Source organism: Apteryx mantelli, chromosome 1 (genome assembly GCF_036417845.1).
Source record: "Apteryx mantelli isolate bAptMan1 chromosome 1, bAptMan1.hap1, whole genome shotgun sequence".
Taxonomy (NCBI): domain Eukaryota; kingdom Metazoa; phylum Chordata; class Aves; order Apterygiformes; family Apterygidae; genus Apteryx; species Apteryx mantelli.
The window spans coordinates 186661492-186685357 of record NC_089978.1 but is presented as its reverse complement, the minus strand read 5'-3'; the positions used below and the strand labels follow the sequence as shown (position 1 = coordinate 186685357).

The following is a 23866-nucleotide window of genomic DNA, read 5'->3' as shown; positions in this document are numbered from 1 at the left end:
TTTTCCAATAAAAGGTATTTATTGAAAAAAAGCCTTCACCTTATCTAATGAGGTTTATGCATGTTGTTTTCTTGTTTATTTGTTTAGCATGGTGCTCTAAAACCATTTGATTTTTTATTATTATATTAAGGAAGGGAAAAGGAAATTTCTACCTTCTTTAAAAACCACACCGTTTTAGGAGACATATATAAAGAAATGAGAGGAGTACTGAAGGAGTATTTACTTAAATAAAAAGTCTCCCTCTAAAGAAGCTTTTGGAGACTTGCTTCTTAAGATGGCACTTAAAATAAATATGTTTTCCTGACCTTGTTAACAACAGTTAATCAGTTAATCAGTTGCTGGAATCCAGTTTATTTCTAACCTTTTTTTCAGAGACCTTAAAATGTGAAGTTTTAAAATAAAAATCTAAGGACACAGTACAATTTGACTCTAATTATGGGTCTTTCTCCTAACTTAAATTTGGTGCAAGTGAAAAGTTAATTTATTGTATTCCACAGAATTCCAGTACTGCAAAGTGGGCTGAGTAGAGTAGAATAAGAGACCCTGACTGTATGGCTTCTTCTAAATAATTATTGAAGCAACACACTACATAGCAAAACATTCACTGGTATTGACCTGAAATTGTATGATTCTCACATGAAAAGACAATGAAGACAATGTAATCAACATTACAGATGGCTGTAAGGGGCTGATGGACTCAGCAATCATTTTGATTAACATATTCTGATTTTTCTATAAATTTATGGAAAAATATAATGAGCTTGGGAATAAAATGGATGTTAAAGTATAAGAATGTTTCATGTAGTCCTGGTTCCAATTTTACATATTGTTCCTTAAAAATCAAATAGAACATCATGAAGTTAATATATGTGTGAGAGATTCTCTTGTCTTTCACAGTGTACCATAATTTATACTTGTGCAAAGAGTGTGCAAACACACATGAATCACTGCCATTCTGACTTAGATGCTTTTTCTATTTACTTCCTCAAACATAAGCAGTAAGCTGAGTGCAAAGCATTTGACTCTATGCTCACAGAAAGATTGAGCTGAAGTGGGATGTGGGATTAATACAAAAGAATAAATTTGTATCATATATTTTTGATCATTTCTCCTTGTGTTATAAAAAATTTACTTGACAAAGTGCTCAGATATACATATTGCCTAGATCAGTCAACTTTCTAACCAACTGCTTCTCAGTCAGATGTATTAAATCTTACCAGAGAAACATAGTTCCTCCTGTGGGAAGAAAATAATTCTTTTACTAGTAAACCTAAGTAATATTCTCATCACAAGCACACATGTTAAATCCTCACAGAGACGAGTATATTTCACTGGATGATTTTAATATGTTCTGGCTGAAGAATATCAACATAACTTCTCAGATGAAAGGTGGCTCCAGGAGTGCATGGTGTCTAGGCAGCATCTGTATTACAAATCATAAGAAGCCTGTATTTTAATGGCGACTAATTTATTTTGAATTTATGATGCATTGCAACCATTAGAAGTAAGCTGCTTTACATTAGTTCATGGAGAATAAGGTTTCTGTCAGTGGTGGCTTGTTTTATTTCTTGATGTCAGGTAAGAAAATATGCCTGTTTCAATAGCCATAAAAATAATGCCTGCAAGTGCAATAAGATGGCATTAGGTCACTAAGCCACTGATTGTTGCTTTTTTCAGCAGGGCTCAAATATTTTCCTATTCATTTGAGCAAACTTGATCTAGACTTTTTTTTTCTTTCTTTCTTTTTCTCCTCATATTCTGAAGTCATTGTCTGTGGGGATAAATCCTCTGCTGCTACAAAGGAAGGAACTATGGAGAGAATGTTTTGCATGTCGTTTCCTTTCTAGTCCATGCCATAAATACCTTTGTCCAGCTCTGTGGTAATATCTTTTTTCCACTGGTGAATCCCAGGCTTCCTCTACTGATTTTTCGTGACTCTTCCTTACTTGGCTGTATTTTATGAAATATTCTTTTTATAGGGGAAAGCATACTTTCCCTCTCATTAGAGGAAGTCATAATTTTTTCGTTGATTCCAATCTGCGGAAAGTGCATGTGTTGAAGAAGCAGCCCACAGAAGAAATAGCATATTAATATACATAGGAAATGGCTAAAAGTTTGAAAAACTCATCATGTGAAGCTCCTTTCATACTTGGAAATCTGAAAGTGTGTCTTTAACAATATTTTTACTAAAGTCATATATTTTGAAGAGATATGTTTGTGGGTCTCTAAAAAGACTCCAATGATGAAAAGTTTGTGAGATGGGTATGGGAAAATGCAAAGATAACTGACATCTACTCACTTACCATATGGATAATAAATATGATATATTCTGTAATGTTTTCTCTTTCAACTCTCTCTCCATTGGTTAGAATGTTACTCTCAGACGTGTATTTTGATGTAAAAGGTTTGAATAACCTTGAGAAGTTAAGGAGAAGCAGGTAAAATAGGACTAGGATCAAAAGGAATAGAATTTGTTCTTAAATTATTAATTAATTAATTGATTAATTAATTTGTCAATAATCCTTATCTTTTGTTCAGAAAACAGAGCTATTGATAAAAATTCTCCTAAAGATTAAAATTTTAAAAGAATTAGTTAAATTTTAGGGTCTAAAGTTTAAATAAATTGGAAAAATATTCTGTTTTGAAACCTGTAGAACACTTCCAAAATTCTGAAATTGTTCACTAAGTTGTCTCCAATCCTTCTACTTCCTCAAGGATATAATCAAGGCTACTGATTCAGTCACAACTGAAATAAATAACCTGAAAGATGGAAAACATCACATAAATATCGTTACTGGTGCTGATTCAGAGGATGATCTTTTGATAAATTCTGTCTTCTCATCATTCTATTTTTGATTTTTTTCTTCACATTTCTAACTATTTAACAGTTTATATTGCTTTTAGTCTTTTTGACTCAGAAGGGAAAATATTCAGTATCACCTTTACATATCATTCTGTAATTAAAAGAGATTTTCTCAGTATCCATACATCTCACTTTTTCACTTGTCTGAAAAGAGAAAACAATAAACAAAGAAACAAAACAGGTAAGGATTCTTGCTTTGAGTTGACAGCTGAATTTACTTGTGTCTTTCCTCCTCCTCCTCCCCCTCTGTATCCCCTTTTACAAATACTGGGAAAAATTAAAGTTCTGCACCTGGCATTATCCCATTAATATACTATTATTGCCTGCATTTACACTCTGAATAATTTAGGTGACAAAACCTAATGAATATGTTCAGTTCCCATTTTAAATGATATCTTTGAACCTCAAATAACAGAATTTAAATTAAAGGACAAAAATCACATCCCCAACTTGTATAAAATGGTTTAACTTCACTGAATTCAAAGAATAGTCAATGATTTACATCATGTGCAAATCTGGCTCTGTATTTTTGTTTTATGGGTAGAGTGTTTTTTTCCCCCCTTTCCCTTCCCCTTCCCCTTCCCCTTTCCTTTTTGCTTTCCCCCTTCTCCTTCGTTAAATACTCTTTGAACTCCCACAGATGACAACATTAAAATGTAGCCTCCTGTTTTGAATTTTATTATTATTTTAGCAATGTTTTCTTCAGGCAGGTAAGAGAAAAATAATCTTGTTGACAGAATCTTTTAATTCTTTGTGAGCCAGCTAAATTCATAATAGTTTTAAAAGGGGAAATATCAAAACACTGTTTCCTACTTTGAGCAATTGCAGGATCTCCCAAGTAATGCTGCAATTGTCAGATACGTTATTTAGATGTAGGCACTGTATCACCATATGAACAGCTTTATGCATTTTGCCTGTAATAATGAGGCAAATCTGTGACTCACTGCTAAGCTAACATTTACAGTCCAAGAGTATGCCTCTCTAAGCACTACATGTGCTTTGCTTAGGTAGTGAATCTTGTGGACAAAATATTTAATATCTCATTCTTCTTTCAAGTCTTAATAACACACCCAGTCTTTTGGAGGATGATGTCTTTCTCATACAGATAGCTATCTGCAAGAAGTGGTAGACTTCATTTGGAAATAATCTAACAATGTTATTGGCAGTGATCTAAATATGATGACTTTTCAGGACACTTTAAAATTATAAATACATCCAGATTTATACTTCTAGTTTCATATTCTGAATATGCAGATGAGATGTAATGATCCACTTATGGTCCATAATTCACAGTAATTGGTCCATGGAAACATCATAGGTAGACTGAGTGTTTTCAATTTGAAGTTTAATTAAATGATGTGAAATTAAGACTAGAAGAGGACTATAATAAAGTAGGGAATGGGAAGAGGAAAACAAAAATAATAAAGAAGCAAATAACTAAACAATGGACATATATAATTCCATATGTCTTGTGCTTTCTCTGAAATTACATATTGTTACCTGTAGCAATATAAAAGGAATCATTTCCAAGTTAAGTCAGATATAATATTATTTTGGGGAAAAAAAATGCCTGTAAGATGGTGTGCAGGGTAAAAAGGGGATATTTGTTTTGAGAACATTAATATGACGGGCAATTTGTAGAAGACAGAGAAATTCAAATGGTGATATTAACCTTAACTAGAATTGATTGAATTTTTCGCAGTGAATGCATTATCTGAAGGATGGGGGGTTTTTTTTTGCAAATTATTAGTGAACTGATCTGATTTGCAGAGAATATGTCTTATATTCATAAGAACTACTAATCTGTGCAAGATATTCATAAAATGTTTGCTTTGACTTTTTGCTCTCTGTGATGTCTGCTTGGTGTCCAAATGACAAAGTATTGTTCTGCTTCCAGGCAAAGTAGCCAGAGGTTTTTAAGAAGGTGTATAAAAGTCATGAATAATAATAGGGAATAATAAATAGGAAGCAATGAGCAGTGAACACTTATGAATATTGTGTTCACATGCGCACACGTATATTCATGCAAAAGACAGTCACTGCCCAAAGAGGAAGAAAGAAAAAATCAAGGGAAACATTCGTAACTAACAAATAACATGGCTTAGAAAAATGGCCGTGAAGAAATAATATTAGCTAGCTTTGTTTGGTTTTCCAATGATTAGTTCTGAAATTAACACCATATTTCTTACTTTCAAGTTGCTATAATTATAGCTGTGACAGTGCTATACTGTAATCTCTCTTTTTCCTTTCAGTATCATGAACTGCAACAATAATGAAAATTGTCCTTCCTTTGTAACAGCGGAATGTACAAAACTTGTTTGGCAATCATCTGGTTCACACAGTTAGCAAAATGTAAAGGCAAGTTTTATAGCTAAAAACTGTTGTGGCAAGGCACAATGTACCAAAACCTAAGTCTTCTGTATATTGACCTTTAGTTGCAAATTTTGAGGTCATTTGAACTCACTAGTGAGTTCAGACATTTCCAAGTATATATATCCATATATATATGTGCTCTATATTATTTCAGAAAAAGAAATCCATTTATGTCATGAGAAGTTCCACAGCCAAATGAGAAAAAAGGTTATAAATGTTATCATAAACAAACATTTAGATTTGTTTGTTTATATTATAGTGAATACCTCTCAATAAATATTGCTATCTCGGCCATGTTTATCTTTCTATTGCATGAATGTACAGTATCTAAGTCTGGGTCTAGCAGGTCCAGGCTTTTGGTAAGATTGTTTTGGAGATAAAAGAATGACTATAAATACTTGCTAGCTATAAATTACGCTTTAATTTCAGGATAGTATTAATTTTCATTCATTCCCTGAAAGCAGACAAATTAGGATTAATTTTAAGCTTTTCAGAAATATGATGCTTCTTTCAGGACAAGTGCCCAGACACAGATATTACCACACTGAACTAAATTTTTCACCTGGGGAGCACCCACAGAGGAAGAAGGAGCACTTACTGGAATGGATAATATTTCAAGATGAGACGTCTGCAATAAAACTGCTAAATGTTTTTGTTGGGGCATTTCTATACTTAGAGTTATGCCTCCTGAACCCCCGGTGGAATCCTTAAAACACATAAATTTAATGCAGTTTATTTTTAATATAACCTTCCTGTATTTTTGACTGTATAGAGGTGAAATTAGAGGATCTTTTTTTGATTTTTCATTTAAAGGAGAAGTAATCTTTTGTGGCAGAGGTTCATTGTGCATGTCACCAGTAATAATATTTAGCTGAAATCTCTAACACACTTTTGGGTTTGGAAAAAAATATGTTAACTTTATATTCACACAAGCACATGAACTCTAAAGGAGTTAAATTAGTTGCTGTTAAATTATAAGCAGGATAAAATTGATGTATTTTCTTCTGCAGGAACTTTCATTAATTTTTCAAAGTACTTACGTTTGCCATTGAATTTTCTAATGATCACATTGATGCATTTATTGCTTAAGTTGCAAGCTTATAACAACAATTTTCTCAGAAGAAAACAGCAGTTTTCCAAGAAACGCATTTGTGATTCATGTATCATGTGCTGATTCTATTTCTGGCGATGCCCCTTACAGAAGCATGCAGGCCACTTTGTGAAAAATATGTGCCTGGTGTTACATTGTGTCTATTTATACGCATCTCTTTTATAGGTGCTTTGGTTCCACCTCATCATTAACTTGTTCCCTCCTTTCCTCTTCCTTCTTTCTTTCTTTTTTCCAAGTGTAAAGACTATTTTTTGCAAATAGCTATTCATGTGCCCCACTTTACTAAGTGATACTGATATTAAAGTGAATACAAACATAAGTGCAGTTTAAAAAATGCTGTGGTGTTTTGTGGCATCTGACTTCTCTCACAATAGATGTGGCAATACCAAATTTGAACAACTAAGTTTGAAGCAGAACTCTTTTTCTGTTTTCTTTTCTTTTTCTTTTTTTCTTTTTTATCAATGAGCATAAATGGAACCTGATTCTGAGAACTGTTGAGTATTTAGCAACTTGTAGAATTACAGTTATTTCTGATTAAATATTATGAAGTATTGTATTGCTATCTTGAAAAGAAATGTTATAAATCAACTTAAAATCTTCTGCTTTGTGACTAACTGTTTTAGCTTTTCATGAAAAAAAGCTTCCATAGCAGAACATGCAAAACTTAATTAATATCCAGCATCAACATGTACTGATGCATATAACAATCGGCATGGATACACCTTGATTAAAAACTGGGCAATTTTCACACTTTTAAAGTTTGATATATATGCAGAAACTCACTAACCTGAAGTTAAGTTTTCTAAATTACATGGTCCATAACTCCATACACATTCACAGAACAGCCAACAAACAAACTAATAACCTGTAAACCAGTCAACAGCTTTAGTCGAAGTACATATTGCCCTTGGTTCATATCTCTGGTGTATCAATGCGGAAAACACCAAGACTGTAATTTCTCCATGAAGCAACACATTTAGAGCAAGAATCAGCACCACTGATCACTTATTTATGTTTCTTCTGAACATTTCAGGAGAAAAGACATCACTCAGCTCATACTTGCAGCCTGACATATATATTAGTGACTTGAGCATCTTACTGACATCAGTTTAAAATTATAAACTGTAACCTTTGGGGGGAAGAAGCTTTAGAGAAGCAGCCAGTGTGCTGAGGCAGTCTACCATGACCCAGGCTCCTGTGGGCTATCACACACACGGTTATTTTCTTTCTTATGAAACTCCTAAGAAATATCTGAAAATCAAAATAACCCTCATTAGTAATCAAAAGTTAAAAATGTAATAGAATTCATGGACAAAAGTGAGGATATGTGTATCCCAGGTAATGAAACTGAGAAAATGCAGTTTGAGAAGGAGAAGTGATGAGCAGGGGGTGATGGACTGTTTAACGACTGAGTGCTTCCCCCCAGCATGCTGCGCTTTCGGCTGCTGAGCTACCTTAACTCACAGTGTAGCTACCCTACCTCAGTGTTAGCCATTGCCTTTTGGTGATATTTATTGCAGAAGCTTTTTTTTTTTTCCTCTTTGCTTTCTGTCAAGGTTACTATATTATCTGATTTTATGAAATCAGTGCAGCCAGTTGTAAATGTTACATGAAATGGGGAAGGGAGGGGGGGAGGAATACTGCCAATTGCACGGAGGAAATAGAGAATTCTTTACAGCTGTTGTTGAACTATGTCACTTTTGTTGCTGCTGTACAAACACACAGAGTGTGTCAGAAGTGCAGACAGCCATTCCTAGAAATGTTATGAAAAGTATAATACAAAAATAGCTGTATGACATTTTAATATTTACCAATTCATACATACTTTTTGTTTGTTTGGTCTTTTTTCTGTTCCCTGCAGACTTCTTTAAAAGTACATACAAGACTATTAATACTATTTATCTAAAGGTTTTTGAACTAGAGGTAAAACTGTCAGAGAACACTCAGTGTTTTGACTTAGGCCTGCTTGAGAAAAACAGATTTTTTTTTAACAAATTTAAAACTTTATCAGAATCAGTTTTGATTTGCTTTTCTTCTGGATGCCAGAAAAGACATTCTACTAGCAGTACTGGGTACTTGTATAAAGCATTTGTAGTAAAAGGAGTAATTTAAAAATGAAAGATAAGGCTCTACTTCAGCAAAATCTTGGGGACTCTTTGCTAAAAAAGTGAATCAGCTCCTGTAAATGGATTTTGTATTTTTTAAAAGAAAAAAAAAATCTGACCATTATTAGCAAGTGGTTTATTATAATTTTAATGCTTAGAGTTCCTCTGGCTTTTACAGTCCAGTGGGAAACAGAAATAAAACTAAAGCAAGACTGGATGGATAGCTGCATTGACTCTGCTGAGCAGATGGCCAAAATTGTGAAATTGTACTTGTGCTTAAATCATTTGACTTGCAGGATACAATCTAAAACTTCATTAGTATAACTTGCACTAATGCAACTTCAAATATTATTATTGCATTTATTTTCATCTTCTTTCAAGATTTCACTTTATATAAAATGTCATATTGTTCAGATTGAGTCACTTCAGGTTGCTTTTGATTAGTGACACTGTATGAAGTACTAATTTTTAATATAGGTTTAGAAAATTACATTTATATTTTAAGCTAGCTCTTGTCTAGTTCCATACTATAGATAATGCAGATAGGAAAATATAAAGCATAAGTGGGCTGGCTGTATGTGAATAAAAATACAGAGATGAAGGGGGTTTAATTGCATCATGTATTATAGCAGTGAGAAATCAAACTAAGAATACATTAAATACGTGTAACCTAGTTTATGTACTTCTTAAAGAAACTGTAACTCCTTCAGTGAATATAAATGTAGAATAGACCTGAAGATGATCTCATTACAGAAATGAAAGACATTTTATGGCAGCTTGATGCTGCTACAAACCAATCCCTACTGTTATAACCATTCTGACTAGTTATTATACGTTTAAGTTGCAGAGCATTTTTCATCTGTTATACAAAACACTCCCTATTTAGGCGAGAACTGTCTAAGAGAAATATTTTTCTTCGGTGTTCGTATGAAAAAAAATGAGAGAAGGCAGCAAGAATTCTAGTGTCCTAGATTCTCTTCCTCTTATAAATTAATGGAGCGTACCTAATACATTTGGACTGATAAATGTTATTCTACCTGAGAGATGAGCAAGATATAGATTATATGCCAGATAAATCTTTATTCTATTTTGTGGCCTTAAAACTGATCTGCCGGTATTAATACCTCTAGGTATTATGAAATGGAAATATTGCTATCTGGTTTGCATCGTTTAAGCTTTTAGAGACGTTAGATATAGAGTTGCTGCATTGTTTCCAAAGTCAGAGCATTTTTTGAAGTGTATATTTTCTTAGGGCTGAAAAAAAAACCCAAATAAATGTATAGATATGTGTACTTGAGTGTATGTGTGTCTCTGTGAATGTAACTGCATGAGAAAAAATATTAAATATATTAAATATACTGTATTTGTAGTATTTAGTTTGAGCTCTGCATCTGTTTCCACAAAAATAGCAAGCCACACATTTCTTTAGAAAGAACTTTATTGTTCAAATTCTGTTTAGACAATATTAGCACAATAAGCCTATTTTAAGGGGAAAAAAAGTGATTATTTCTTCAAAATAAATCTACTTATTATTCAGTTATGTAGTCTTTTTATTGCTTTTCATTTGCAACAGCATGGCTTAGCAGAAGGAGGAAGATTTAAATGCTGATCAGAAAGTTAAACTTGCGAGAGGAAAACATAGATTATTGCTGCCTTAGTTATTTTAAGAAATAATAACTTTAATTTGTAAGAAATATATTATATTTTTACCCAGAGGTCTTGGTATTCACCAAAGACTAGTCAAAGCAGCTTTGTCCTTACATTTTTCACAGTACAGATGTACAAGTAAATGTTTTGCTTAGCCATCAAAATAGAATTTAATCAAAATAGGTGTTATAGGCTTTGTATAAAGCATCATAATCATCTCCCAGATGAATGAAGCAGTGTCTGCTCACATAGCTGAAACGACTTTTGCCATCCTCCCCTTGAAGTGTGATGAAGGACATGAAAAGCTTCTATTGTCTGTTGCCTTCTTCTAAACTATTTGTGTTGTGCTGTATAACCCCTCCCGAAACTGTTCTTCAGTGGCACCATTTACAGCTGCTATCTGACTCCTTTTCTGGAAGTCTGTTCATTACCTCATACAGAAAGATATGAAACAAAAATACAGCCAGGAGACTGTTAGCATATTATGGTAGTGGTCTTAAATTTGGTTTAGGGAGTGGATAGTCTTTGTGGCTAGTGGTTTGTAGGTGCTAAGGGAGAAATCAGAGTAAATATTCTTGTGAGCCCTTCCTGACTTAACATCTGTTATGTAGTTACTTTAGGCTTCAGGAGAGTAGACACACATATCCAGCAGGCCTTTAGTGCATTAACTTGAATTAATGTATAGCATGATTTTGCCAGTGATACATTACCTAAACAACTTAATTTTGCTTTGTCTAAAAAGAAGAAAAAATGCAAGGAATATAGATACATACTGGCATGTGAGCATGGCTTAAATAATTGTAGAAGCTGTTCAATGCCAAAAGAAAATTGTGCATGGCTATAAAAGGCATGATGACATGCAAACAACTGCAATTTATATAGATTCATATATGCTGAAGTATGAATGTGCATCACTTTAGGAGATTGCAAATCCAAGAATATACACAGATGTCACAAGGAAATGTTTAACATAGTCATCAGGTCTGAAGGGTTCCTAGATAACTTATGGAGTTGTCTTAATCTAACTTTATGGTTTATATAACAATTAATATTCTCCAAATGCATGAATTTTAAATAAAAATACTGAAATATACTCAAAAAAAAAAGGGGGGGGAGGAATGGAGTGGTGGTAGTAAATATGCATCACTAACTTGAAGAAAGCATCTCAAAGAGAATATTAGCGTTAAAAGAATGTTCAATTCATTTTCAGCTTATAATCCATTCCAGTTTTAGGTCATTTGTAAATGCAGAGCTTGGACCCATCAGACAGCTTTGACTTTCCTCTGGTATCTTCACCTACTATCTACCTCAATCAATACATCCATGTTTGACCTCTAGTTAACTGGTTACAATGTAGGTGAGGCTAGCATTATGTGTTTTGACCTGAAAAGCTGTATCTTATGGTCCTGGCCTAACTGCTATAGTTAAGATCAGCAGAGCAATTTTCTTGTTTCTGAGAAGGAACTGTTTGCAAAGCAATCTCCCTGAAAGAATTATACTAGTAAACTTGCCATTTCTGGAAAAAACAACAACAACAACAAACAAACAAACAACCCCCCAAATGCCCATCCCCAAATCTCTAAACAAACAAAAAAAAAAGGATAATTTTCCTGCCCTATCTTCTTTACTTTCTAGGAGAAGGAATTAAGGTTTGATGAAACTGTATTAAAGAATAAGGATATTTTCATTATAGTTAGTATTTCTTTGGGGGGACTATTACAACAGAACTTACTTCTGAGCTTGGTTATCATTTGAAATATTTGTCAGTGCTGTACAATGCTGTCTTTTTGATCCATAGTTTTATTTAAAATAAGTCAACAATATAGCAATATTGTACAATACTGTTTTATAATGGTTTTCCTCTCTTTCCAATACCTGATAATCTGCAATGTGTGTATTTACCCTCATCTTTTTCACACAGTCTCACACCCATCCTTCTGGCTTTTCCACACTATCATTGCTTAATGAGAAAAGAAACAGTTTGCTAGCAGGCCTTTCAATATCTGGATTATTACTTAAGTCTTCACATAAGAGCACAATTCAAGGTGCTGCTTCTAGTGAATAAATCTGTAAATAATATAGCCAAATTTTTCTCTATTATGATTCCTCTTTCCTAGATTTTTTTCCTAAGGATCAGGAAAAAAATATTTTCAGTGTCACTACAGAAAGGCAACATTTATTACTCCAGTAATTTTTTTGTTAACAAATGCTAAACAAACCTTTATGAGTTCAGATCACTTTTTCAAATACTTCCATCTCATCACATTCTAGCATTTTGGAAGTGAAATATTGTTATTGTGGATTTTTTTAGTAATGTTAATAATCAAAAATTTTTTTCAGAAAGTTGTCTTAAATTTAATTTACAAGATTTTTGCTTTGAATCAGACAAAGCATTCAAGGAACCTTTTTTTTTTTCTGATTCAAAAGAAATATTTTGTATAGTTCACACATTTCAAACATGTCTTTCTTTCTAATTCAAACATGAGCCAAACTGTTGATTGTTCAAACTTATTTATATAAAAGAAGTCATGATTGAAACTATGCTTCAGCACAAGTTTATTAAGACTGGAGAAGGAGGCATGATATATTTGGACAGTGCTTTGAGCATAATGTGTCAGTCTTTCGTATCTCATTGCCTCCTCCTATGGCCTCAAAGGAGGGGAATACCCCCCCTTATCACTGTTCTTCTACTCAGTGGTTCCCCCCAAATAGAAATAAAGAAGTGTTAGGTATCTCCTAACACAGGCCATCGGCTAAATGTTTTAGTGTTTCATATGTGTCTTAAAGTCTGTTAATAAATCTCTGTGTTGTTGTATATTTGGTAGGCCATCCCATGTCATCGATTTTTAAGGGAAAGTCATGTTGATTTTCAATATACAGTTGTGCTTAAACTGCAGCAGAACTAATAGAGCCTGGTTTCTTGCATTTATGTGTTTCCAACCTGAGCGATACTCACTTCAGTGTGAGCAGCCTTTACCTTCCCAGGATAATAGCTGCACTGTTTTCCTCCAGGTCTCCTATCTACTTTAGACTGCACAGCTGCTTGGACAAGAAGATACAGTGGTTTTGCTAGTGCAAAGCTGTGCATATTTGTCTGTGATCAGTGGCCAGGGAGTCCCCCTTTTTTTAAAAACAGGTGCTTCCCTCCACTGCTTGGGACCCAAGCTATTTAATGAAGACACAAGCTGTAAGATCTAAATATCACTGAAATCTTTGCTTTTCCAACAGGTTCATTTGGAACAAAACTCTGAATTCAAGAGTTATAGGGAAGATGGGCAGGCAGAGGGCAACACTGTCATATAAACTTATTTCTCTAAGGAAGTAGGCTAAAAATTGATCCTTTTGCATACGTTTAAGACTTGCTGTTGATATGGAAATAATAATTTAACAATTACAGCACATCCGTAATAATACTTTAGTACCTTTGAGGTAACTCAAACAGTGGGGCCTAAATAATGCCACATCTATAAAACATACACTTTTAAATTTGGTTGGATTTGGTTTTTTCTCATCATGGAAATTCTGGCATTTATTCCTTTAGATATTTATTGTGAGAGACTTAAACTGTAATCAGTACAGTGAATAATTTGCAGTAAAATCAGATGCAGTGCTTGACATTTCATTTTATGTCAGGTGCCTATTTTATCTTCATTTTGAAATTTATTACTTTTTATTGTGAGTGTTTTTATATTTGTATTAGATAAGTTTAGTTATTGCAAAAGTAAGACTACTCATAATGGTTTGGGCCAAATATAGTGTAATCAGATGGTGTGCAAGTTTACCTAAAGAGCTTTGACAACCTCTTAATCTTGATATGCAACGCACCATCTATTCTAGTCACGGTCGTTTAAAAAACATATAATGCATGTCATGCTAAATTGCACACTAGCTGTTTGTTTAGTATGGACCTAATTACACTATAAACTGAACTGCAGTTGAAACTGAAAATCAGACTTGTAAGCAATATTTTCAAAGCTTATACCATAGGTCTTTATGCTAAACCACATCTTAGATTTTCCCAGACAATCTATAGTCATCTTACTACCCATTAACACTCCTTTCTAGATCAGGTAAGGGAAAATGAGCCTCAGAGGCCAGAGATTTGTACTCTGATTTGACAATGTTCTTAAGCCCATGCATAGGTTTAAGTCAGGGTGCTGGATGTGCTGCAGTATTAAAAAGGTTAGTTATTAGTTGGCCTGCCTGGAGATTCCTCCTCCTCTGTTAACTAGAGTTTTGATGTCTTCCTGATACTTGAAATTCTTCAGTGCTTGCACTTCCAAAACTTCCATTGACTGAAATCGGTACTGATTCTTTGTGAACTGTAACAATCCCTCTTGCTTGTCTCATGTCTTTAATCTGTTGATCCATCTCCATGACTAAATATGTGTCTAAATATATATGTACATATACATACACATATATATACACATATATATGTACATGTACATACATACATACATAGTCAAGGAGGCAATATATCCACATCCAGGTTCATGTGTCTGCATATTCACAGAGTATGTTTGTTAGACAAATCAGTATGGAAGCATCTAAGCTTTTTCAAGGACTGAATAGTAATGGATTATAACCAGTCCTAAATACAAATACATATATGATTGAATACCTCTTAATGTATTTTCTCTGTACCAACAGGTCCCATAAGCAGCATTTTAGTGAATAAGTATGGTAGCCGGCCCGTGATGATAGCAGGAGGTATATTGTGTTCATTTGGAATGATTGCTTCCTCTTTCTGCAATAGTGTCCTGGAACTTTATCTATGTATTGGCGTTGTTGGAGGTAAGAGTCCTGTTTAAAATGTATTATTTATATTATATTATTTCTAATACTGTTGTACTGATGAGCTTTACTGACCAGGAACCTATTGTGCAAAGCATTGTACAAATGCAAAACAAGAGGGTAGCAAGACCAGTTCATTTCAGCTACCTGAACTATCTAATCCTTTAAATTAGCTGGTATGATGTTAAATTATTTCTTAGGATATTTCAGGAACAGATGATTATTTTATTCAGTAAATGCTATATGTATGTACTGTTCCACACTGCACTGTAATTATGGTATAAAAATTGATTGGCTCGTGACAGCACTTATTACAGTCGTTTGTATAGAATTTCACATTCATTGTTTTAGCCTTCAGTCATGCTACACTTCAAACGGGGTGGCAGAGGCTAGAAGAATTCTAGAAAAATGCTAAACCTGGTAGCAGCTTTCTGGAGGTTTGTACATACATACAATCTCATAGAAAAGTACGACAATTTTCAGTTTAATAGCTTTCTGTTTAAAATTCAAGTCAACCTCAAAATAAAATTATTCATGTATCATCAAAGGCCTGAAAATTACCTAAGGCAATGAATTAAAGTGATAATAAGGCCAGTAAATTAAATAACCTCTTCACCATTTTTTTTAAACCATCTCCTCAGAATAAGGAAGGCAAGTGAGATTAGAGGTCAAATAATGGCAGGCAATAAACGAATGAGATAATACTTGTTCCTATATGCAAGCTTATCTTTCTTTATACTGGGGCTATGTAGAAGTGAAAATAGGAGTCACTCTTTATTCAGGGTCTATTCTTTAAAGCTCCATTTTTTTACATCCTAAAATAATCTCAGGGCTGAGGAATGGATTTATCAGAGAAGACAACTTCTCTCCTGTGCAGATGCATAGCTACTTATGCTGTATTGCCTAGATGTCTTACTACAGAGAGGAGGTCTAGAGGTGTAGATCGTACACTTGGCTGACTTGTGGCGTGTCCTTCAGTTCTGCTCCTATGTACGTCCTCTTCTTCTACAACATTTCCACCTATAGTGGTGACTTCCGCAACTGGAGAAGCGGAGCCGGATATGCTGCAAAATTAGTAGCCATTTTAATATCCACTTTTGTACACAAGTTCTATTTTAAATTGGGCTGGAAATAAAAAGTGAGGAGATTTTTGCATTTAAATACACTCTGCGTTCTTTGTAGCTGAGGTGACATTTAATAACTTTTGTGAAATGAGCCAAGAGAGAATTATATTACAGCTTAGTAAAAACAAAAATGGTGTAGTCAAGGTTTTGATATCATCATTCCTCTGTCATTTCACTGTCTCTGTCACTGCTGAAACAGAGCGATGAGTTTCAGCTTTTATTGTAATGCTGCAGAGGGAAATGACAGAATGCTACCATGACATAGCCTTGGCATTAACTCCCATAGAAAGCAGTGAAGCTATATTTCATTCTCAAATGCTGGTTGCTTTTCATCTTCATTATCACTGGATTCAAAATCACTGGGTTGTATACTGATCATTTTAAAAATAATTTGACTACTGTGTGGTATGTTTTTTAGTGCATGACATGCAGTAATACTGTGTTCTATGTGTTGTTTAGGTCTGGGTTTAGCATTCAACTTGCAGCCTGCCTTGACCATGATTGGCAAGTATTTCTATAAGAAGCGTCCCATTGCTAATGGATTGGCCATGGCTGGAAGTCCAGTGTTTCTAAGCACATTGGCACCTCTCAATCAATTCCTCTTTAATGCATTTGGCTGGAAAGGAAGCTTTCTCATTCTGGGAGGACTTCTTTTGAACTGCTGTGTGGCAGGGTCACTGATGAGACCTGTTGGACCAAAACCAGTCCCCCCTGTGAAAAAAGATGTTGAGAAAGGCGCAGGAGATTCTACCTTGCACAAAAACAACAAGAAGTCTTTTTGGCAAACTATGAATAAATACCTAGATTTGTCCCTCTTCAAACACAGAGGTTTTCTGATTTATTTGTCAGGAAATGTTATTATGTTTGTTGGTTTCTTCGCTCCAATCGTATTCTTGGCTCCTTATGCCAAGCATAAGGGAATTGATGAATATTCTGCTGCTTTTCTGCTCTCTATCTTAGCCTTTGTAGACATGTTTGCTAGGCCTTCAATGGGACTTGTAGCAAACTCCAAATTTATCCGGCCAAAGATCCAGTACTTTTTTAGCTTTGCTGTCTTGTACAATGGTGTCTGCCATATCTTGTGCCCTCTGGCAACAAATTACACTGGCTTGGTGATATATTCTGTATTTTTTGGGTTTGCATTTGGAATGGTTAGCAGTGTTCTTTTTGAGACATTGATGGACCTCGTTGGTGCTGCCAGATTTTCCAGTGCTGTTGGACTTGTCACTATAGTGGAATGTTGCCCTGTTCTCATAGGTCCTCCTCTAGGAGGTAAGAATCTCTTTTATTTTCTTTTTTCAGACATCACAGTGTAAATTTGCAATTTAATATTGAATTAATCTAAAAATTGTTCTTAATGTTATTTAATGTTTTCTCTGTGATTTTGCATATACCATAGCACTGCACTACACTGACTATCTTAGCACTTTACAGCTTCAGATCCACTTGAAGCTCTGAAGGTGTACATTGTATGCATGAGTAATAGAGAGATTTATAGCATATCTCTCCTGGCCAATAAATCCAGGTGATAAATGTATATTTTCCTAGTACCACTTAGAGCTAACTTTGCAGCCTTAATCTGCATGTACTCACTTCCACTTTGCTCTTTGCCAACACAGCTCTTACTTTCCTGAATAGGCTGAATCCATTAGGTCAGTTTTCATGAAGATCTCACAGAAAGGCTTATAATTTCTCTAACTTAAGGGCAGTTAAAGAGGCACCCACTTAAATTAAAAATTTCAACTTGAGTTTGTCTAAACAGAGAGTATTTGCATGTCTAGTCACAAGAACTCAATCGAGCAGTGCCAGAAAGGAGAGGGGCCCTCAGCAGCCTCTGCCATGCTGCGCCGTGGAGCGCTGTGCCCTGCCACACATTTCATGCTGCATGTCTGAGCCAGCTGTTCAGCCTGTTTTTATAGCCGCTAGATAGGTGTAAGGGAATTCAGAGAGTAAATCACCCTGCATAGATTGAATGGTGATATTGCCTATTTCTCTCCTCTGAATGTAAGGGGAGTTTAAAGAGAGCCTAGGTGAATAGCTTGGACTATATCCATAACTTTTGGGCTTCTAGAGCCAAAAATGATGAAAATAGTCCTGAAGGATTTTCTGTTGGTTTTCAGTAAGTATCTAGTAATGCTATTAGTAAGATTACAGCCTTAAGGTTTTTTAGGACATAAGAGACTGAAGAAAATAGGTATTCAAATCTTATTGAAAAGCATAGGCTAAGTGTGTGTGTGTGTGTGTGTGTGTGTGTGTGTGTGTGTAATGTGAGCCCTACAATACAAAAATACCAATACATTTTCTCCATAAAAATACTGAGAAAATGACCAGTCCTGTGAACATACACTTGTTCCCCTACATTCAAACAAGCAGAGCCACAGAAGTCAACAGGATTAAAGTAATCACATATGTCCAAGTATTTTTAGAATTATGATCAGAATTTGTGTCAAAGTAGCATTCTTGAATGAAACTAAATAAAGCAAAATAATTCTCCTCATTTCAATAGGATAATATTTTTGCAATAAATGTTTAATAGTCCTCAAGATATTCCATATTTCCATGATCTTTTAATATGTGAATTCATTTTGGTAATGGCAGAACAAAATGTATTCTTCTAACACAGGCTCTTCCTATGCCACCTAGTGGGGGGCCAGGCTGGTGACTGAATCTAGCCTTCTCAATCAGGCTCTGAAATAGATATTAATATTAACTCTAAAGATATTAAATCTAATATTAATGGATCAATAGAGTATGCAACTATTTATTTTTCAATTTATTAGTTTTTCAGAAGTTTTGAAAAGCATGTTTATAGTATAACTGTATGAATAATTGACTTCTCTTGTTAAACAGAGACAACAGGGAATGAACACACAAAAAAAGTTAAATTGCATTTTTGACTAGTTCATATCTTTTAAATGTTATGCTGAAGTAATGTAAATGGAGAATTTCATTTTTTTAATCAGTTTTACCAGAGTGCTTGTGTATAAAACCCAGTAAATTTTGCTCTACACTAATAGACGAATTATACACTTTCAGTGCTATAGTAATATCATTCGAATTTTTCCTAATACAAGGCTTGTGAAATAAAGCAAAGACTAAAATAATTTGATGGTTTGTAAATGTGCATCAGGTGAATGTGTTGGCATTAGGGCTCCAATTCAGTAAAAGCATCTAAATACGCACTAAATTGATGTGTTCAAGTTACCCTGTGAATTTCAATGATAGTGTAGCTGGGTTCAGAGCTAAGTACTTGGATATGTACAAATGTTGATTTGGGAGCTGAGAAAATTCATAAAGAATGGCTCATAAAGTGGAAGAACAGTTATATTTTATTTTCCTTGCCATAACCAAATTAATCTCAGAAGTGTGCACATAATTTTTAGGTACAGGCTTCAGAGTTCAGAACTCAGCAGCTGCTTGTGATGGCTGAAGGGATAAGCCTTTCTATTTCTTTCACCAGGCACAGAAAAGTAAAAGTGAAAGGCAAGCAGTTGATGCACAGTGACAGCCGCCAGAGAAGGCACATACCTCTTCATCCTATTGTCTGTATGCAGCCTCCATGAGTGTCAGTCACTCCAAAACAATAGGAAACAAAATTAGGAGGTGAATAAAATAATAAGACAATGAAGGAATGAAAATGAAAGAACTAAGAACTGTCTGTCATTGCTCGTTAGGCTTTACTTACTTTGTTCTTCAATATTTTATTGTTGTCAGTGATTCCAATGGCAATTGCTAGTTTGACTAATATAAGTTTTGTTAGAGGTCCACTATATATGTTAGACAAATTTAATTTGTTGAAAATACTTTTCTGTTCCAACTTCAAAAGCATGCAATATATAGATATTTCTCCTAGGGAAAGATCTGGAATGTAATGCATATTCTATTCTCAAGTCTCTCTTTTTTTTTCCCTTTGTCTTTGTCTTTCAGGTTGGTTAGTGGATGTTACTGGAGAATATCAGTACATGTATTTTGTCTGTGGAGTGATCGTGATTGTGGCCAGCATCTGGTTGTTCATTGGCAATGCCATTAACTACAGGCTTTTGGCAAGAGAAAGGAAGTTAGAAGATGAGAAGCAGAAAGCACAGAAGAACGCCGACCCAAAAGAAGCCGAACCATTAACAAACAATGAGAATGAAGATGCTTCCAGCAGGGCCAACAAAGCTCTAGAAGATCCTTCAGAAAGAGAAACCAATATTTAATTTGCAGTGTAGCTCAGAAGTCAACATTTATGACTTCCATTAGAAATATCTTTTTCAAGACACAGGCCAGGTTTTGTAGTAACAATTATCAGTCACAATATTGGATGGGAACAGATTTTTGCCCCATGGCAAGACTCCAAGTTAAATTACCATTTGCAGTTTATTTACTTCAGTGATACAAAATTGAGGTTACAGAGGTAGTGATTCCATGCAAACGAGTCCATCCAAACTCTGGACAATCAGAGTCAGGTAAGCCAGATTATAAAGCCTTCCAAAGACAAACAGCTTTGTTTCAAAAGAACTTCTAATATAAAAGCATCTCTTAATCTTATTTGGGAAGACACTTTAAGTTCATCTTTAGAGTATTAGTAAAATCTGTTGAAATAATCTGCCCACACTGTATTTACAACTAATATTAAAAAAGAATATAAGCTCAAGGATTTGTTTCTAAAATCACAGAATCACAGAATGGTTGAGGTTGGAAGGGACCTCTGGAGATCATCTACTCCAACTCCCCTGCTCAAGCAGGGTCACCTAGAGCACGTTGCACAGGATCGCATCCAGGCAGGTTTTGAACATCTCCAGAGAAGGAGACTCCACAACCTCTCTGGGCAACCTGGTCCAGTGCTCTGACACCCTCACGGTGAAGAAGTTTTTCCTCATGTTCAGATGGAAGTGTCTGTGTTTCAGTTTGTGCCTGTTGCCTCGCATCCTGTCGCTGGGCACCACTGAAAAGAGTCTGGCCCCATCCTCTTGACACCCTCCCTTCAGATATTTGTAGATGTTAATAAGATCTCCTCTCAGTCTTCTCTTCTCTAGGCTAAATAGGCCCAGAGAGGCCCAAAGAGACAGAATAACTGAGTGAAGCACACTGGAAACACTTTTTCTTTTTGTATGCCCACTAGATTAAAAACATATATTATGTCTGTATAAAAATTTACAATATGGATGCAAAAGTTAGTGTTAGAAGGCAAACAGTTGGTGGGCTCTATATCTAAAATGCAGTAAATAGTTGAATTAAGATATATGCCGGAGGTTGTTTCCTCCAGTGATAGCTGACTACATTATACTTCAACATACACATTTGAACACAAACTACGTTCAGACCTCACTAATTGAAACTAAGCTAAAATCTGCCTGTACGTTAAAGGGTTTTAAACCAAGATTTACATTGCTAACAAGAGTGGCAATCAGTTTGTTCAGTTTTGTATTCCTGCATGGTTGAAGGAACTGCATTGGTCTGTGAAGCCTTCTTTCTCTAGGGATTTGATTCAGAAGCCACTGATGTTAAAAGGATATTTACCCCTGACTTTTGTGGCCTGAATCAGTTTCATGGCAATTACTTCAAATCAGATGTTTGGGTATATTGACAAGAAGTCATTAGTTCTTTGACAGTTTATGGAAGGGCGATTTAAGGTCTAACTTCAGGTCCTTGCAGACAGGTAGCTTCATACCAGTTCTCACCTGCCTTTCTCATGTACTTAGTGAAAACCCACTTCTTTTTTTCTTGCTGGTTTGAGCAAAAATGCTGCAAGGCACATCAACAGTGCCAGTCTGGGAGCCTTGTATTGATATATCATTTTTGTGCAGAATATTTGGTCTTGTGTCTACAATTTTACACAGACACTCATATTAAATAGCAATTAAAATGTACACTGCTGTTTTTCTTCCTTTAGGCAAAAGAAAACATAAGCCTACAATTTTACTTTACAAAAAATATCTAGCATTGCACTTGAAAGTCAAAAGTGAAAGCTCCTGAAAGTATTAAAAGAAAATATTTCTGTTTTATTTGTAGGTGAGGATAGGTGCTATTCATTTTGGAGAGATACATGTAAATGCCTCTGAAATTGTGAAAATTAAGGGTCTGATTCATAAAACATTTATGTACTGGTTATGCAGGATACACGCACATTCAGTTCAGGAAAATGAATATCTAATTTGAGCCCTTTTTTAAATCTCAAAAAAGTGTCAATATATGAACAGAAAGCTTTGTTAAACTCATCATGGAGTGCCAATATCAAAAGAAAAAAATGAAATGGTAAAGTATAGCAGGTGTGTGAGTGCTTTTAAGAAAGCCATGTCCTAATGGTAGTGTTCAATATGATTATTTATTATTATTTTTTTTTAATTTGGTAGTGCTTGCCTCTGTTTTGCTGGGTTATCACCTTATATACTATGAACTTCCACAGTAATATTGAACCTTTTCATTACCTTAGCACTGTTTTGGGGAAGCAGCATCATTAATCTACTATTAGCATGGTACAGAAAGTAATGTCTACATTTCACCTAATTATCTTCAGGAACACCAAACAATGTTTAAATTCAGAGTTTTGGGAGAAAATTTGAGTTTGAGCAGTGAACTCCGTAAGGGAGAATGATTGGCTTTGTAGCCCTGGTAAAATTGCAGCTCCTCTTCCAGCCCTCTGCTTTGGAGAAGAAATAAATACACTGCATTTCTTTCCAAGATGTAGGCACACCAGCACCCCATGAGGTAAAGGCGTTGTTCTCTTTTTCACTCTACAAATATACAGGGTTAGCTCCAGAATCCACAGTCTGTGAAGGCCCCACATGCCCAGAGAGAGAAAGAGGTGAGGAGTTTCATAAACACTAAGCTTTCACAGAGTTAGGAGTATCAGTTATAAATACTGGATTGTGAAAGATGAACTAAAACTTTAGCTAAAGAGTATTCATCAGGAACATCACTCTGCTTTTGACAGCAAGTGGTAGGAAGGCACAGATTATTTGAAAAGACATGAATACAGAGGCTGAACCAAAATGACTGAGACAAAATTTTAGGTGCTTATTATCTCTTTGCAAAAAACAGCGTGATTAAAAATACAGGGTAGAAGACAACTGGCATCAACTTTTGACTTTGTCTGTTAAATGTCTCTGTCAAGTAAATAAGGGACTCAGAAAAAAGAGGATAAAAAAAAAATGTTCTCAGGAACCACTCAGGCAATTTACCTGTTCAGTGCAGGATCACAGAATCAGAATACAATACAACATATCTTTGAGGGATTGAGGGAAAAAAAACCAGTTCCTTGTGCCATAGGCACGACTGGCCACAAATACCAAAAATTATGTTACTATCTTAGAAGAAATCAAAATTTATATAAACACAACCCTCTGAAGAGTTACTACTCTTTCATCTCCAGTCAATTACGTTAAAAAAAGTAATAGTAATGAAAGAGCTGGTTTACCACCACTGACCAATGTGCAATTTTTAATCACATGATAAGGTAGAATGGTATAGCAGGCACCTGAAACAATATAAAGTGTGAACTATCTGAAACATTTCTTTACACCTCTTTCATTATTTTGCTCTTAAATGTAGCAACAAAGAAAAAAATACTCTTGATATTACTGAATGTTGAGGAAGTTCAAATACAGAGCTGAATGAGAAAGATTGGGACCATATCTATGCAAAACTGCTTGGGATTAAAAAAGCTGTGTCTTCCAAATAACAGGTCCTGAAGGGGCAGTTGCTTTGTATATGTAGCTCTTATTTCTAAAAGTAATAATAATAATAAATTGCCTTGAATTCAATCAATATTGAGCAGCAAACTAGCTAAAAGCATATAACATACCCCTGTATATCATTCTTACTTGCACTGAGCTGCACCTTGTGCTGCAAGTCTTTTCATCAT

The 23866-nt window shown here is 34.9% G+C and overlaps 1 protein-coding gene across 1 annotated transcript in view; it reads left to right on the top strand.

Annotated features, from left to right (window-relative positions):
• Window positions 1–20656, top strand: part of SLC16A7 (solute carrier family 16 member 7) — an 82607-nt gene extending 61951 nt beyond the window's left edge. The window contains exons 3-5 of the mRNA XM_067314258.1: window positions 14753–14896; window positions 16480–17292; window positions 19948–20656. Of these exons, the coding sequence (XP_067170359.1) occupies window positions 14753–14896; window positions 16480–17292; window positions 19948–20219 (1229 nt within the window). The 3' untranslated portion in view covers window positions 20220–20656. The remainder of the gene's footprint in view (window positions 1–14752; window positions 14897–16479; window positions 17293–19947) is intronic.
• Window positions 20657–23866: the final 3210 nt, after the last annotated feature.